The sequence below is a fragment of the Mirounga angustirostris genome, unplaced genomic scaffold (assembly GCF_029215605.1).
Source record: "Mirounga angustirostris isolate CCGP_5_RB_7025 unplaced genomic scaffold, mMirAng1.0.hap1 SCAF_2, whole genome shotgun sequence".
Taxonomy (NCBI): Eukaryota; Metazoa; Chordata; class Mammalia; order Carnivora; family Phocidae; genus Mirounga; species Mirounga angustirostris.
This window is the reverse complement of record NW_026991710.1, coordinates 154,033,116-154,050,687: the sequence shown is the minus strand read 5'-3', so window position 1 is coordinate 154,050,687 and position 17,572 is coordinate 154,033,116. Positions and strand designations below refer to the sequence as shown.

General features: G+C 50.6%; 1 protein-coding gene across 2 annotated transcripts; it reads right to left on the bottom strand.

The window, feature by feature from the left end:
* Window positions 1-1,837: 1,837 nt before the first annotated feature.
* CHRNA2 (cholinergic receptor nicotinic alpha 2 subunit) lies at window positions 1,838-11,658 on the bottom strand. Of its 2 annotated transcripts, XM_045879335.1 has the most exons (6): window positions 11,586-11,658; window positions 10,904-11,055; window positions 10,465-10,509; window positions 6,876-6,985; window positions 3,119-4,133; window positions 1,838-1,963 (listed from the first exon to the last, which is right to left on the bottom strand). In XM_045879335.1, exons 1-6 carry the CDS (start codon window positions 11,656-11,658, stop codon window positions 1,838-1,840), a joined length of 1,521 nt encoding a protein of 506 aa, XP_045735291.1. The 2 variants fall into 2 exon arrangements, with proteins under 2 accessions (XP_045735291.1, XP_045735292.1); XM_045879336.1 differs by lacking the exon at window positions 11,586-11,658 and having other exon boundaries at window positions 10,949-11,029.
* Window positions 11,659-17,572: the final 5,914 nt, after the last annotated feature.

The window sequence follows — 17,572 nt, the reverse complement described above, 5'->3', positions numbered from 1 at the left end:
TCTGGTGTGTGCAGATCAAGAGCCGGTTCCAGGCTCGATCATGAGCACGGAGGGGTGTGTGGTGACACCGGGGCAGTAGGGGTCAGGGGCGTGCTCCAGCCCCTTCACCCCTGCGCCTGACCCAAGGGTGACTTTCCAGCGGGGACCCAGGGCAGCCCCCTCCTGCGCCACGTGAGCAATGCCAACGGCACTCTCCCAGCTGTCGTGCAAGCAACTGGGGCTCCAGTGGAGCTTCATTGGTCCTGGGGATGCTGAGGAGGGGTCACACAGCTGAATGAGCACCGGTCCTAGCTTTATTTCATCTCTTTACTCACATGCAAGGTGGATGGAAGATGGAATAGCATGAGGGAACGTCACTGCACCAGGATGGACGGAGAAGGGAGGCTGGGAGGCTGCCCCCACAGGAGCCGGGGGAAGCCAGAAACCAGATGGGTCGCCGAGTGGGGGGTCTTGGGAGGAACTGAGGAGTGGGGGTCTGGGCCGGGGTGTTGCAGGTTTCCTCTGTGATTGTCAGGGAGAGGTGAGTGGGGCACCCCAAAGGCCGAAGGGAAACCGGAAGTTCGCCCTGCTCAACTTCCTATCCAGGGTCCCCACATGGTCCAGAGAGCCAGTGTCCACTTCCGTTAGCTGCTGAGGTTCTGCCCTCTGAGGGCTGGACAGGCAGGGGGAGGCCTGACCCTGGGGCAGGAGCTCCTCGGGGCTCCAGCATGCGGCTGAGGGCTCTGGATTGCTGGATTCTGAGGTGCGAGGATTCTCAGGCTGCACAGAGTGGCTCAGAAGCCATTGAGGGGCTTCAGGAAGGACCAGGAGGCCAGGCTGGGAAGGGAAGCCGTCCTGCAGCTTCTGCATTTCCACAGCAGTCGATGTGCAAAGCAACCCAGCTCACTCCTGTCAGTCACTCTGAGCAAACTGTCCTGCGGGCTGGCCACCACTTGCCCCGCCAATGGGGCTTTTGAGTCAAGGATGGTCCAGGATACCTCCTGGTTTGTCAACGTGCATTCAAGGACAGATGGCGGGGACTGCAGCACGGCCAAACCTCTTGGGGCCGGCTGGTGCTGAGCCAGTTTGCAGCAGGAAGGTGAGGTGGTGTTGCTAAAGGTGAGGGGAAGCCAGGGGTTCAAATGAGCTTCCAGGCAGGTGGGACGGCCCAGCTACCTGCATCCAATCACACATCCTTCTGCCACTCAGAAGGTCTGACCTGTACCTCTACCCCACCTGTGGCCCTGCTTCCCCCTTTTTCTCCTTCCAGGAGAGTCTTGACCAACGTTAAACCCGCTTGAGGATCAGACTCAAGACACCCTAACCTGCCTTTCCAACCGCCTCCCACAGCTCCCACACTGAAGCTCCATCTCAGCCTGCCTGTTCTCCTAGACACCTTGGGCTCATTCCTGAATCCAAAATATTGTTCACAGCCCTTCCACCCCCTAAAGCACCCTCTCCCCTCTCCACCACGCACCCATCCTTTGAGGTCTGTGCCTCTACCCCCTGGATCGCCCCTCTTGGTCCTCCTGTTACTCAGTGTCTTCGTGGCTCCTACAGGAGAATCTTACATGGCTTCACATTGTCACCACCATATTATAACCTTCGGCAGAGCAAGTTCCTTATTTACGAGATCCCCAGCAGCCAAAACCTGGCTCTGTGCCCAGCAGAGTCTTGGCACACAGTACAATAACGTCAAATGAATTGACCCAAGGAGTCTTCGATGATCAGGCCAGTGTAGGGACTTGACAGAGAGTGACTGCAATCAGATGGCATTGACCCCAAAGGTGTACTAGATGGGGCAGTGGTTAAAGATGGTCAGCAGTGCCACCATTGGGTCAAAGCAAGGGACAGGAAATCAGATCATTTCAGCCAGGAACGGAGGAAGAAAGAGTCCAATGGTCCCCAGGAAGCAGACGATGATAAACAACCAGAGGAATATCCTATCAATGACCATGGCCACATACTTCCAGTCTTCCTTCACCTGCGGGTGGAAATGGGCTCGCTGTGACAGAGGCCAGGCCTTGGGAGAGGGGAAGTGTCCCCCCCATGAACAGCCTCTGTAAGGATGACACCAGGGACAGCAGTGGCCCCACTGAGACCTGGGGAAGTTAAGGTTGTCTCAAGACTCAAACAAGCCTCTCCTAGTGATCCCTATCCTATCCCACCCCTATGACATGACCCAGTGCCTTTCCATAGGCTCTCAATTTCCAGATAAGGGAGGCTAGATGTTCTAGAACCACCAAAGGGCATGGACCTTCCCAGAGGGGCTGCAGTGATTTAAACTCAACATCCGGCAGTTACAAAATGGTGAAGACTGTGCTTACCCACGTTGCCTCCCCACCCAATCCCCCACCCACTGCGCGAGGTGGAGAGGAGGAGTTGGTGAGGTAGGTGTGGCCCAGGGAAAGGTGGGAGGGTCATGGGGGGAGGGGCAGAGCTTTGTGGAATTTGGGCTTACAGCCCAAGCAAGCAGGTCTGGATTCCTACCTGCTCCCAGATTAGATAATGATTAATTTTTCTTATCCGCTCAACAAGGCCACCCACTAATAACCACCTGGCCTTTCATCCTTCCCTAGGCTGGTAAGAAGTCTGTGATCCCGAGCAGTGGCCTGCTGACCTACTAATGCCGCGCATGGCAGGGGCTGGGGAGGGGAGCCCACCTGGTACAACCAAGGTTCCTCAGGGTTTGTGGGTGAATAGTGAATTCCACAACATGCCCAGAGCCCACAAAACAAATAGAACTGGGAGGAAACCACCAGGACAAAGGAGGAAGGCTGAGGAAGCAGCAGCCTGATTTATCTGATTTATCATCTGATGATATCCACTTTGCCTCCCTCCGTCCCCTTCCTCCACCACCTACAGGGTAATGGTGACAAGGATGGCACGGGGAATTTCAGCATCTGGGATGCCTCCCCCTCTGGCTTGCTGTCTTCCAGTTAGCCTTAGCTGGGGCATTATTGATTGCTACTCTGCCACCCTCCAGCTAGACGTTCTTTATCACAGTTTAGTCCAGACTCCCAAGGGCCACAACTGAAGGACATGGGTCCTCGTGGAGGAGACTAGGAGGTCTAAACGAGCACCTTGGGATGAGGGGTAGCCACCCAGAGGAAGATTCCCTCACCTGGCCCCAACTCACCGAAGAGTCAGCATCCTCAGATCGCAGGTGATCAGCAATAGAGTGCACACCTTCCAGTGCCTTCTGTACGCGAGGTGACAGCAGAAGCCCACCCTCCTGCAACCCGGCCTCCGCCTTGGGACCTGAGACCCCTTGCTGCAGACCGCCATGGCCGCAGAGGACACCCAGGGTGGGGGATGACTGAGCCGCGCACACCCATCTGTCTTCCTCCTCCTCTTCCTCTTCCCTCTCCTCCGCATCCACGTTGGTCTCTAGCCAGTGACAAGAGGAGCTGGACTTCAGATCTGGGGGGTCATGGGGCTCCAAGGAGGGCAGGGGCCGGTTCATCAGAAGCCACCGGGGCACACAGCCCAGAAAGGCCACCCGCACCCAGTGGGGCATCGTGTGGGTGCTGGGGGAGCGGTGGTGGACGTTGAGGACAAAGACCGTGATGACGATGGAGAGCGTGACGAAGATCATGGTGAAGAGCAGGTATTCGCCGATGAGCGGGATGACCAGGGAGGTGGAGGGGATGATGTCAGTGATGAGCAGGAGGAAGACGGTGAGCGAGAGCAGTACGGAGATGCAGAGCGTGATCTTCTCGCCGCAGTCTGAGGGCAGGTAGAAGACGAGCACGGTGAGGCAGGAGATGAGCAGGCAGGGGATAATGAGGTTGATGGTGTAGAAGAGGGGCAGGCGCCGGATGATGAAGTAGTAGGTGACGTCGGGGTAGATCTCGGCACAGCAGTCATACTTCTTGGTGTTGTAAGTGCCCGTGGCATTGATGATGGCCCACTCGCCGCTCTCCCAGTAGTCCTTCAGGTCCACCGTCGGCTCCATCTGCTCCAGGTCGATCTTGGCCTTGTCGTAGGTCCAGGAGCCAAACTTCATCTTGCAGTTCTGCTGGTCGAAGGGGAAGAAGGTAACGTCGATGCTGCAGGAGCTCTTGTAGATGGCAGGGGGCACCCAGTGCACGGTGCCCGTGGAGAAGAGGTGGGCCTTGGTCATGTGGGTCACCGCAAACTCGCCATCTGCACTGGGGAGAGGAGAGGAGCTGGGGGACCCAGCTCAGCCCACCTGCCCACGCCAGGCTGCTCCAGACAGCCTGCAACAGGGAACCCTAATAACAAAGCCAGACCTGGCTCAGTTGTTGGGATCTATGCAAGTGTGCGAGACTCCCCCAGCACACCCACATTTAGAGCTACCTGAGTTGTCTTTCAGACACTATCTTTTAATGACCAAAGTAGGACAATACCAAGAATTTTAAAAACAACCGCTATTAACCTTCTGATGTTATATATATCGTACATATCTGATTGACATACAGATCACATATATAACTTTTTACATATTTATAAATGCATGGGACAGATAGTCTTATGGCCTGTTTGTGTTTATTTAATATTTTAGGGTGATTATTTATATTTTCTCCCCGCAGCAGATGGTGAGTAAGGCGCTCATCTAGGGTCACGTCTTTTCGACCCGGGATCCTTAGTTCCTGGCTCAGAAGAGACCTAACACCTTTGCTGGTGATGGAAGATACCTCCTTCACCCCGTCCAGGTACTGGGCATTTCTGCACTCAGCCCCATCCGCTAGGGCCTGTAGAGGAGCTGTGGGGGATGGAATGTGAGACACAGGCCTGCCCTTAAGGAACCATGAGGAACCACGAGGAAATGCGATACAGCCCTAAACGCCTTTAACACAAGGGAGGTGGTTTGTCAACAGCATCACAAGGGTAGCCCACTGGGGGCGGGCGGGGAGGACGGGCCTCCCTTCTGGCTGGAGTGAGCAGGGTCACCCTGAAGGTTGCCAGTAGGATTGGTGGAGAGATGGGGTGGACAGCATACTAGCGGAGCAAAGGTGGGGAACAAGGAACAGAGGAGGGGAAGGACAAAACTCACAGTGTGCGCTCAGCCTGGGGAGGGGGGCAGGGCATAAGAAAGGGTGGTGGGAAATGACCCCTGTGGCATCATGGGGCTAGGCATCCAAGGGCCCACCAGGGCTCTGGGAATACTGGAGGAACAGTGACCATTTGCTGGGGCTTCCTGAGAGCCTGAGTCCCTGATTCCCCTAGGGGGATGGTGCTGTGGGCTCTGCGCCCTGGTGTTTAAGGAGACTTCCTTCTCCCTCCAATTCCTTAAAGTCAAGGGAATCAGAAGAAAACACGGGAAGACAGACTTCTTTCCTATGGAGAAATCCCAGGCTAGGGATTGGAAAACGGGTAACTTAGAAGGTTGGAAACAGGAACTTTGATAAACAATAACGAACAGATCAGTCCGAAGTTTAACTTTTTTTTTAAAGGCATTTTTGTCACCACACAGAACTACCACTAGATGGCAACATGTGCCCCATTTGGAGGAAGGAAAGGTGCAATTTCCTCCATCCTCCTGTCGAACCTGGAGTGGAATGTCTGGCTAGAGGAGACCCTTCTTTAAATGTCTGCAAGAATTTGGTTTGGACTTTCGTCCTATCCAAAGAATTTCCCGTTATTATCAAAGAATACTGGTCCAAGCTTTATTGACGATCCCAAACTTCAGGTCATATCTGATGCTAGGACTTTTCTCCTGACTTTTCTGCCAGGTGCAAAGGGAGCAGGAACTAGAAGGATCTTGAGTGCTGGCTCCAGGGCATAAAGATATGGAGGAAGGGGCCCATGAGTCCAGTGACAGCCGCCAACACCAGGCACCTGCAGTTAGACCTTGCAGTAATCTGTGCTGAATGTGTGTTTATGGACATGGCTCAGGGACAAGGGCTTTGGGTCTGACCAGGACGGGGTGGTATGAAGGAGTCATTGTCATGACTTTCTCTGAAGACACCAAAACTCAAAAATAGATCTGTCTCCCTTTATTTTATGTTTAAAGATAGTTCTTCCAAATTCGGGTCAAATGATTTGGGAAAACCTAGACTACATGGGTTTCTTGGCAGCACAACTTCCAACAACACTGAAAATGCTGTCTTGTGCTAACATTTTCCTAAGGACTCGGGCCAGGGTGGGGGAGTTAATGACATACAAAGTTTTCCAAGATTATCTGACCACATGACTGCTTTTCATACTTATTCATATCTCCGAGAACGGGTGCTCCTTAGAGCCCCACGTTAGAAAACACTGTCAGACAAGCATAATGCCAAACATCTTTTAAGTTTTGATTTCTAAGTGAAGAATTACCTGACACCAAGCAAACAGATAAAAAACTAGATCTCTCTATCTTTTTTTTAAAAAAAATTGTGTTGTTGGTGTTCACTGGGACTCTCTTTCGACTCCCCTGACTTTTATTAGCTTCTTGTCATTATGCTCAAAGATGGCTCCTTTTTTGGTCTTGAATGCAAAGCAACTATAATGTGAGTTTTACAAAATACCCATGCCAAGTGAGTTTGCCCCCTTGAGGGTGCTCCCCGGGGATGCCACTTACCGGTTCCAACAATCCCGCCATCCTGCAAACTGCCAACTCTTCGGCATTGTTTTCAGAGCCTACATCAGCCAATTTTTCAAATACTGCTCAGTGTTGGTAAATCTGTGTCCCACGCGCACAGCACCATGCATTAATTCAGTGTGGGTGCTCAGTAAGTTTTGGTGTACGAGTGAGAGAACAAAGTGAAAGAAATGAAGGAATCAAGAGGAAATGTGGAGGGGGTGAGAATGAGCAAAGCAGGAGTTGAGAGGAAGGCAAGGAAACTGAGACACAAGGGGGACCTTCCAAGTCCAACCCAGGAGATCTTCACTGTACCCGCCCTTCCCAGGGGCTCCCAGGGGCCTCCAGGACCCCCCCAGCTTCCTACTTGTTGTAGAGGACAATGTCAGGGATCCAGATCATCTCCGAAGGGACCCTGAGGGATGTGATGTTGCCGAAATCAGCTGGGTTCCAGTGCAGCTTGTAGTCATTCCACTCCTGTGCACAGGGAGAGGTGTCGCATCACCAGGCACTGCCTGGGGAGGGGCCTGGGGGCGCCCAGCAGCTGGCCTTGGGAGCACCCCCAAGTGCCTCCCCTAAGCCCCAAAAGAGAAAGGGCTGTGAGGCTGGGACAGGGCTCTGAGCTGAGGATCGGGATTCCAGGCTTCGATAACCAACCCCGCTTTCCCTCAGCTCTAGTACTCAAAGTCCTGAGCACAGCTGGATGATAGGTCACCCTAGTCCCGCCTCTGGTCTCATTCCGCACCCCCTAGCGAGATGACCCTGGAGAGCCACCTCACTCATTTGTAGGAACAACATTGTTAGTTCCTCACAGTTTACAAAGGATCTGTACACCTTCTGTCTAGGAAGAGCCTCCGTGGGCGAGCTGGGGAGGGAAAGCTGAGCAGGTGAAAGAATTTCCCCATTTTAACAGGTAAGGAAACTGAGAACCAGGGAAGTGAAAACGTCCCACCAGGGTTATGCAGCTGAGACCTGGGAGTCCACAGTGACCTCCAAACTGTGCTCCAGAGCGCCCCCCCCTTGGGAGTCCCAGCAGGGAGGGGATGCTCTGGGCCCCAACTTTGATTCCAGCAGCAGGTCCAAGTGAATCTTCCTCCCCAGAACCAGGTTAGTATTACTCACTTGCTGAAATTCTCTTTGGCATCATCACAAGTGGTGATCAATGTGGATTTGCATATGTATTTATTTAATGCCTCTGTAAGTTCTACAGGCCAAGGAAGACAACTGGTTCACTCTGGCTCCCTAGCACCAAGCGCCGGGGAAATGCTCAGTAAATGTGTAGCTGAGCAATGAAAACAATGCCTCCTCCCTCTAAAGTTGTCTGGTTCCATTTCTGGGAAGGCTGCCCACATCCCTTCTGGACCTGAAAGAAACAGCCACCCCCAACAGATAATGACTTGGGTCAACCCACAAGGCTGTCCTTTGCCTCCCGGGGGCTTTTCATAATTAAAATAATAGCCACTACCATTTAGAAACCCCGTTTTTTTACAGGACCTTTAGATGGTTCTTTCTAATCTTCGCAACAATCCTCTGGGTTAGGGTGAAGAAAGTGAGGTGTGGAGGGTACGCTGCTAGTAAGTGGCAGCACTGGTACTTGAATCCTGGCCTCCCCGACTCTGAGCCTGCCCTCATTCCAGGGGCCATTTTGCTTTTTGCACATCTTCACTAAAATAGTGCAGTAATGCACCCTTGGAAAGGGTCCCATGCGTGATGCCTCTTCCCCTCTAAGGATAGTTGTGTAACGTTTACACAAAGCATCCAGCTGGTAGAGATCCAGGAAGGAGCGAAGGGAAATAGCATTTTCATGAAGCAGGTGCATGAGAGGAAGAGCACTGGTCTAGATCAGTGGTCCCCAAACTCCAAGCACCCAAGTCCCAGTTTCATAATTTTTGCCAATATACCTGTATACTGCCTGTATCATCATGTACTTAGTATTTTCCTCTAAATTGGTTCACTATTTTTAAAATTACCTAAATTTTGAAACTTTACATCACTGACTTAACTAGAAAATCAAGAGCATTTGAAAATATCCACTAACATATAAATATAAGACTACTACAAGAAGGCTAGCAAGGCAAGTAAAATCGTTTCACGGAACACCGCTATTGATGCCCAACCCATGCTTGGGAAGACACTGGCCTCCTGGAGATATTGACTGCTCACCTGGAAGGGGAGGCTTAGGTGAACAAAGGAGCCAGGCCATGCAAAATAAGGAAGGTTAAAAAAATTCGTAAAATTGTCAGGACTTCTCAGGACATTGATGAAAAATTTTGAAAGGGATTGGTCCTCATTAATGTAGCCTCCTCCCCCTAGTCCCTCATCTCTCAAGCTTTCGGGCTCAGCCAACATTTGGAGGGCATCTACACCCATGGGTTATAGTAATTGGCAATAGATGGTACTATCCCCATTTAACAGGTGCGGAAATAAGACTCTGATAGGTTAAGTAACCTGCAGAGTATCACAGGCTAGTCAGAGGCAGTGCTGGTCGGCCGGACTCCTGCTCTGGCACCCCTCCCTCCGCTCCCCACCCCAGCCCCTGAAGCCAAGGAGACCGGCTCATGGGGACAGTGATGGTAACCCAGGTCCTAGAGTTGGTCCCTGCACTGCAGGACTGTGTGGTTTCCCAAGTCCCTTACCGCTCTGGGCCTCAATTTGTACATCTGTAAAGATGAGCTGCATGACCCCCTGGCAGCTGCAGGGTGAACAGTGTCAGAGGGGTCCGCTCTATGCCTCTCACCTAAGCATTCAGTTATAAACTAAATGGCCAGTATATAGCCCTGGGGTCATGCAAAGTAAGGCGTTCATTCAAAAGACTCAAAATAGAGTTGCCAATCACACTTCTGATTGTCGTGGTTTTTCTGAGTGCCAACCTCTGAGATAGGAGATGGTCAGGTTACCAGCGGGGCAGGAAGAGGGAGTAGCGGGAGGAAAGGAGGCAGAGGGCTAGGTCCTCTTTCTCATGTTCTCCCACCATCTCCACTTCTGGACCTGGGGAGGGGCTGGGCAGAGCATAAAGGGGTGAAGTGGAAAGGAATATATTCAGGCTCTAATAAAGCCTGTGCCCCCAAGTGCTGCCCCCAAGAATGGTACATCAAAACGGGCCACACATTCTTTGCCAGAAGTGATGCTGGGCCAGTTTCCAGACCTTAAGAAACCAACAGCTTCATTTCCTGTCTCTTGGGACCCTTACTCAGGGGTCTCTGAACCTCCAGGTAAGGCAACCAACTCCTCTGCTGGAGAAAGACCCTGAGTATGCCTGAAGAGGGTGAAGGGCCCAATTGGGCCCAGCTTCCAGAAACTTCCAGAACCTTCCAGAGCCTTCCAGACATCCCTGCTAAGGAATGGACATGAGTGAAGCTCTCTTAGACCCTCCAGAGCAAACCAGCCACAGGTTAAATAGCACCAAGTAACACCAGTGGTTGCCATGCAAAGCGGAAGAAACCACCCAAACTCCTGGCCATAAAACTACGAGGTATGATAAACTGCTGCTTTAGGCCATTAAGTATTGGGGTCGTTTATTAAGCAGCACAGATGTGGAATACCCAGCATTCTCCTGCAGATGGAGCCTGGGGTTCTGAGTTGAGCACACCTGGGCTCCCCCTTTCTAGCTGAACTGCACTCTGCTGCAGGCTTTCCTCAGCTGTAAAATGGGCAGGATGAAACTCAGAATGAGCTGATCTGCAAACAATGGCCGGCATGCAGGAAATGCCCACTCCCGGAAAGGGGATGACTAGGTTCTTGAAGGCGACCTTCTCAGGGACTGGACTCAGAATCTCAGAGCACAGCCCCTCCGAGAAGCAGCCCGCAATCGGCCAGCTTTGGGAATATCCCCAATGGTAACTCTCCTGTGAAACGTGAATTCAGAATCCCTCTGTTTGTGAGAGAGTCCTGGGAGGGGTCTGGGGTCAGTGGGTTCCCACCCCCACTCTTGCCTCAGCCAGGGAAGAAGCTCTCACCTGCTTTAGCCAGACATTGGTGGTCATCATTTGGTTCTTCTCATCCTGAGTGGAGAGAGTAAGAACAATAGAGTGATGGAGCCAGCCCCCCAAAACAGAGTGGAGTGGGATGGGCTCATACGGACTCCCTACTCCCCAGAAGAACCTCTTGCATGGCACCCCAAGCCCAGCCTAACCTTCCATCCCCTCCTGACACCTTCCTCAGATCCTTCAGGAGCACACTGGCCACTTGGGTCCTCTGGGTTTGTGTCCAGTAGAATAAACAGGGCACCTAGAAAACCCATTGCTGCCGATCAATGCCCTCTCAGGGGCTCTAGGGCTGGGAGAGTTGGATGGAGAAGGGCTGGAGCTGGGAAGGGAGGGAGGAAGGACCCCAGGAAAGGGACCTGTGGTCTGGGGGCTGATCCCAAGGGGGAGAAGCATGGGGGGACAGGCGCACCACATCGATGAGCTGGGCAATAGACAGCCCGAAGCGCACGATCACCACGTCCGAGGTGTTGGGCACCGGCCGTGCCCAGCGGTTGTAGCCCCTAAAGAGGTGTTTGAAGAGCCGGTCCTCAGCTTGGGTATGTGGGGCTTGCTGTGCTGACCCTGTGGACGGGAAGGAAGAGTGGGGGCTCCAGGAGTCCATGGTGGTGAGTGCTCGGGTCCCTCTGCCGTCAAATCAGAGCCACTTAATCTCAGTTTCCTCATCTGTAAAATGCGGACGCTATCCAGAACCTACCTCAAAACACTGTTGCAGATTAAATATAACGGTGTGGTGGAGCTTAACGAAGCAAGCAGCACATGCTTGGAGCTCAAGACATAGCAGGTACTCTGTCTATTAGATAAGAAGGCAGGAAAGTAAGTGCTGGAGAGAGAGGCAGAGGCAGAGGAGTGGGGAGGACCCAACCTGGAGACGATGCAGCCTTGAACTGAGGAGCCCCAAGGCACAGCAGTATGGGGGAGACACCTGGTCCGTGTGGGGTGAGCAGAGGGAGAAGGGCTTCACGCGTCTCAGTGAACCTTTCATTCCCATCCACTTGTCAACGAACCGCCAGCTAATGCTAACCACAAAATCCTCCATGCTGCATGGGAGCCCACAGGTGTGACATGATGTCCTAATGATGACACCCACTCACCTGCTGGGATCAGAAGGAGCCACCACAGACTGAGCTTTGTCATGGACAGGACCGCAGAGTGGGAGGAGCCCATGGCTTCAGAGGACGGGGGCTGGCTTCCCCTGGACATCAGAAGGAGGGCAGGACAGGGCTGTGCTGTGGCAGGAGGCTCAGACCTGCTTCTCCAGGAAGGCTTCCAGGTGCTGACATGGCACAGCTCCCACTGGATTCCACACAGCCCCTCTCACTGTGGAACCTGAGCAAGCCACGGAAAGGGTCTTGGGATCGTGCATCCTTGACACACATGTGCTTTTGTTCCTCACACTTTACAGAGCCGAGAAAGGTGAGCAAACAGGCCTCCCAGGAGTTGAGGGCTTTGGGCTCTCCCTGGCTTCACTGAGGAACTAACATCTTCTCTTCCTCTGGTGTCAACAGGTCACTCTCCCCTGACCCGCTGAGGGGGTGCCAGGTGAGAATGAGGTCCCCTTCGTTCTGGCCTCAGCGCTGCATCTCTACAAGAGAGATGGTCAGGGGCGCTTGGGTGGCTCAGTTGGTTAAGAGGCTGCCTTCGGCTCAGGTCATGATCCTGGAGTCCCTGGATCAAGTCCCGCATCGGGCTCCCTGCTCGGCAGGGAGTTTGCTTCTCCCTCTGACCCTCCCCCCTCTCATGTGCTCTCTCTCATTCTCTCTCTCTCAAATAAATAAATAAAATCTTTAAAAAAAAAAAAAGAGAGAGATGATCACACCACAGAGGGTGGTCAATAGAAGAATGCAGGTGGTATTCACAATAGCCCAAATGTGGAAGCACCCAAATGCCGGTCAGCTGATGAACACACACACAACAGACGGTATGTTCATACGATGGAAGCCTAGGTCATAAAAAGGAACAAAGTGTTGACACCTGCTATAGCATGGATGAACCCTGAAAACATGCAAAATGAAAGATGCCAGACACACAAAAACTACACATTGTGGGATTCGATATATATGAAATATCCAGAATAGGTAAATCTGTGGGGGCAGAGAGCAGATTAATGGTTGTTGGGGGGAGACAGGGGGCAGGGAGAAGAGGGAGTGATCGCTAATGGTACAGGGTTTCCTTCTGGGGTACTCAAAATGTTCTGCAGTGAGGTAGCGGTGTTCGTTGTACAACTCTGCGAATATACTAAAATTCACCAAAATGAACATTTTCAAAGGATGAATTCTACAGTAATGAGCACTATATTTCAAAAGAGCTGTTATTAAAAAAATAAATAGACACCTTGTGGATTAGTAAAAAAAATAAATAAATAGCCAACTTTTTGGACAATAACAAAGGCCAGAACATGGATATGGTTCCAGTGGCGAGAAGGACGCTAAAGTCAAAGATAGGAGTGAAGTGTTGAATGTTTTGTAACAGGGGGAGTAGGAGAAAAGGGTGGTGCCCTCATGAATGGGATCAGTGCTTTTACAAAAGAGATCCCAGAGTGCTCTCTTTCCCCTTCCACCATGTGAGGACACAGCAAGAAAGCATCATCTATGAACCTGGAAGCAGATTCCTATCAGACACCGAATCTGCCAGCACCTTGGTCTTGGACTTTCCAGGCTCCAAAACTGTGAGAAATAAATGTCTGTTGTTTACAAGCCACCCAATCTGTGGTGTTTTTGTTATAGCATCCCCGTGGACTAAGACAACCAAATTGCTCTTTTCCAATCTTTTTTTCTGTGTATATACAGATCACCTGTGTTATCTCTGGGTACAGAAAATAGGGGTAATCTTTACTTCTTTTTGACATTTTGCTATATTTTCCAAATTTCCTACCATAAGTATGTACTAGCTATTGAATGTTATAAAGTACTTTGAATTGGATGGTGACGTCTGCTGGGTGTTTTATGTTCCCTCCCCCCATCTCATGGTAGGGGGTGGGGAAGCGACTTTCATCCCCAAAATATGTGTAGATTTAAGACTCCATTCCTCTAGTACTGGGGGTTGTATGTAAGTGATGAATCACTGAATTCTACCCCAGAAACCAATATTGTACTGTTAACTACCTAAAATTTAAATTAAAAAATAAAAAAAAGACTCCATTCCTCCATCTGAATGGAGTGCAAGTCATCAAAGTCATCTGTGAAAAATGTGGAAGCAACCCAAATGTCCATCTGTGGACGGATGGATAAGCGAATGTGTTGTATACATAAAGTGAAGTATTATTTAGCCTTAAAAAAGAAAAAAATCCGACATGTCTATGGACATGGATGAACCTTAAAAACATTATGCTAAGTGAAATAAGCCAAACGCCAAAGGACAAATATCATATGATTCACTTATTTGACTACGTAGGGTAGTGAAATTGATAGAGCAGCTGGGAAGAGGCAGGGAGTGGGGAGCTAGTGTTTGATGGGGGCAGAGTTTCAGTTGGGGAAGATGGAAAGCTGTGGAGATGGATGGTGATGATGATTGCACAATAAAGTCAATGTTCTTCATGACACTGAACCGTACACTTAAACATGCTTAAAACAGTAAATTACGCACATTTTGCCACAATAAAAAAATACTTGGGGAAGAAAAACAGGTAATAAATACTCAAAATTCATCAAAAAAAAAAAAAAAAAGGAGTCAGCTGTGTTCCTGGGAATCACCTTAGGGCTGAGGCAAAAAAGAGAATAGGAAATAGATCCTAGCACTGAACTCCTACAATGGGCTCTGAAGTTGAGACAAAAGTTGACAGGGGCTTGGGAAGAGAAGCAGAAGTCACTGTTGTGAGCTCCTTGTGGACACAAACTGTGTCTCATTCACCTGTTATCTCAGCCCCAAGCACAGCCCTTATAACAGGGGGTTGCTTTGTGTGTTCTAGGTATGTCGGGTCACCCATGAATGGTGCCCAGGAGAGGAAGAGGGTTCTGGAAGAATCTATGGAGACCCAGGCTTACGGCTTAGTTTAGGGAGCAAGATGACATTGAACACTTCTTCCATAATCTTATTATTTATTCTTCTCTTTACTCATTCATCTTTCCACCTCCTGTTTCACACCTTTGACCTCATTTGAGCCTCATATCACCTCTAGAAGGGGAAGGGGCAGAGATTTTATTATCTCTTTTATATAAATAAAAGAAATACTGATGCTCAGAAAAGATTTGCTCAGGGATGTATAGTTCAAAATCAGTACAGTTGGGATTCAAACTCAGGTCTTCAGCTTCTAAACTATAATCTGGTAAAGTGCTACCCAGTGCCACTAACTAGAAGGGCAATTTGTATGGGCAACTCATGCCTATACTTACATTTGCAGATCCTCGCTCTATTGACTGTCACTGCTGAGCCATTGTCAGGACTGAGATCTGTGGCAGATGGGTGGTGAGAAGAGAAAGGTGTCCCACCCCACAGCCATGTTTGCCTGGATCCAGGGTTCAAGGAGTTTCCACTATATGCAGATTCATTCACTCCTCCTTCCAACCCCTACCATGGCCACAAATCTCAAGGCTATGACCTGTTTCACCTTTCAACCAAGTGCACTAAATAAAAGATTTTTTTCCCCATTAGTGGCAATAGGAGAAAAAAAAAAAGAAATCCAGGCATGCTGAAATTGCATCATATAAAGAACCAACCAGAGATCTGTTGGACCCTCCAGAAGAATGTGCAAATAAGTCAATCGATCCTAGAGGATATAGTCCTACAAGAACCGTCAAATTTACATCCTTTGTAATTAGCCCACGAAGATAATTTCATTACTTTGTCACTGGAAACCAAAGGAGAATTATCCCAGGTAATTGACAGTAATTGGAGTTACCTTCTGCCTAAGAAAGATATTAAAAGAGAAAGAGCCCTGGACCCTTTGATCCTTTAAGCGGCTGGATTGGCAGCTTTGGGGGAGGGGATGGCTGTGGGGTGATGTCCCTGCTTGTAAAATGGGTCTGGGTGATTGGGACGCACAGGGAAATCTACATAAAGGACACTATGTATGTAAAAGGCTCAGACACCAAGATCCCCACTATCGCTGCTGACGCACTTGGATGACCAGACCACCCCCACCCCCACGCCCACCTCCTGAGTCCTGGTTCCCTGAAGTCAAGGTAATTTGGCCTCTTTGTCCATCTTCCTACTGTAGCTGATTTTCGGCTTCCCGCCCACCAGGTCACTTTCTATTCTTTTCACAAACATCACCTTCTCCAGGAAGCCTGCTTAGATTCCACCAGGTCCTCTCTGCCATCCAGCACCCGGCCCCCCCACATGAGAGTCCCAGCTCTCTCCCAACTGTCAATACCCCAAAGAAAGCCCCTTGATTAGAGGAAATGATACTGTTTCTTCTTCCAAATAATTTCATGCCAGGTGCTTAAGGGAGAGAGACCATATTTCTAGCTTGTATATCTGCTCTGCTCCATACCCTGCTCAATCACAGAAGCCTAATATCTCAAGGTCAGAAGGAATCTTAAAGGTCATCTGGATTAGCACATCAACTGATGTAAGGAAACCTCTCTGACAAATTCCAGCCTCAGAAAAACCCCAGCAATGAAGAACTTGCTACCTTCCAAGTCAATGAATACCACTGATGTCTGTTAGTCTTTACTAAAAGATATAGAATATTTACTTCATGAGTAAATAAATGGAGGAATAGTACACAGAAGCAGATTTGATATAGGAATACTACTAACTCCTGAGACTGAGCTACCCCAGTAGAAGGGGTTGACAGTCACTGGCCTTTGAACAGCCCTCGCAGGGACAACCAGAAGATGAAAATTCTTCTAGGAGCAGGTGACTTCCAGCATTCTGACATACTCCCTTCCCAAAGTACCCAGAAGCCACTAATCTGCCAATATCCCCCTTGTCCCCACCCCCACAATGCCCCTACCCCCACATCCCCTGACGCAAGCTTTGGAGGCACCTTTCTTACCTGTGGCGACAGAAGAAGAAAGGCCTTTGAGAGAACACGGAACCAGCCTGGATCGGAAGTCCTGGTCAGCCAACAAAAGTCCCCCCCAAATGGAAAAGCAGGTGCAAAGCAGAGCAGGGTGACTTCATTTTATGGTCACCCCGATGCTGGAGCAGGACACGCCATGGCGGATGAGGGCGACCTGACTCTGAGAATCAAGTTGGCTTCCTGGAGAGGGCTGGGCAAGTTCTGCCGGCTGGTCGGTTTGCCTGGGGCTCCCAACTCTGGCGGCCAGGGAGCCTTCCTGCAGGTGCTAAGGGGGAGGGCGTCATAAAGAGCCTGGCACAAAGGCTTCTGCAGGTAACAGCCAAAGCCAGTCCACAGGAGGGACTGCTGACTTGACCAGCACACAGACTCATGCTCTCATTCTCTCTCTCTCTCCCTCTCTAACACACACACACACACACACACACACACACACACACACACCCTCTCTGGAGGGGAGAAGGAGGAGCCTGTGACTATTCAGTCTGTGTCCAGTGGGAGACAGACAACAGATTTGCTTTCCCTCTGTCCAGTTATTAAGATGCTTCTCTCTTTGCTCCGAAGGATCCTGTGTTCTGGGATCACTGCCTGGACCCCCAGACCTCACAGGTGGGAGATCTCCTGGGTCCTGGGTCCTGGGTCCTGGGTCTGGGTGTCAAGAGAGCAGTATAATTGCAAGTAGAATAGGACTGAGGACAGAGTCCTCAGTCAGCCAGCCTATGATCTCTCCTTCCCTTCTCTGGAGGAAAACCCCTCTCCCCCCGGCCTGCTGTCTGCAGGACCATCGGCTCCTTCATGCTGCCAGCTGGTTTGGCTGCAGCTTGCCTGTCACCTCCTCAGCCTCCCTGCCTGTGACTTTGCCTTCAATTCCCCAGAGAAGCAAGGTCAAGGTCATCCTCCAAACTGTAAACCAACACTTGCCTCCTTCTCTCACCAGGAGTGTTGTCCTCCTCCTCTCCTTCCTGCACAGGGAAGCTTGGCCCCTGTGATCTTGATGGAGTCCCCATCTATTAAATATCCCCAGGGTTTTTCCTATCTTCACCGCTCCTCCTGCTGGAATCTTTTCCTCAGCCCATAAATAAGGTCATCCTCCATCCTAAAAACATGCTTCGAGGTCTG

Excerpts from the sequence above, each read along its gene's own strand:
- CHRNA2 (XM_045879335.1), bottom strand. The coding sequence starts at position 11,658 with ATGGGCTCCTCCCACTCTGCGGTCCTGTCCATGACAAAGCTCAGTCTG. Across the intron at positions 6,986-10,464 it reads CCAATGTCTGGCTAAAGCAG|GAGTGGAATGACTACAAGCT; the intron begins GTGAGAGCTTCT and ends CCCTGTGCACAG. Across the intron at positions 4,134-6,875 it reads GACATTGTCCTCTACAACAA|TGCAGATGGCGAGTTTGCGG; the intron begins GTAGGAAGCTGG and ends TCCTCTCCCCAG.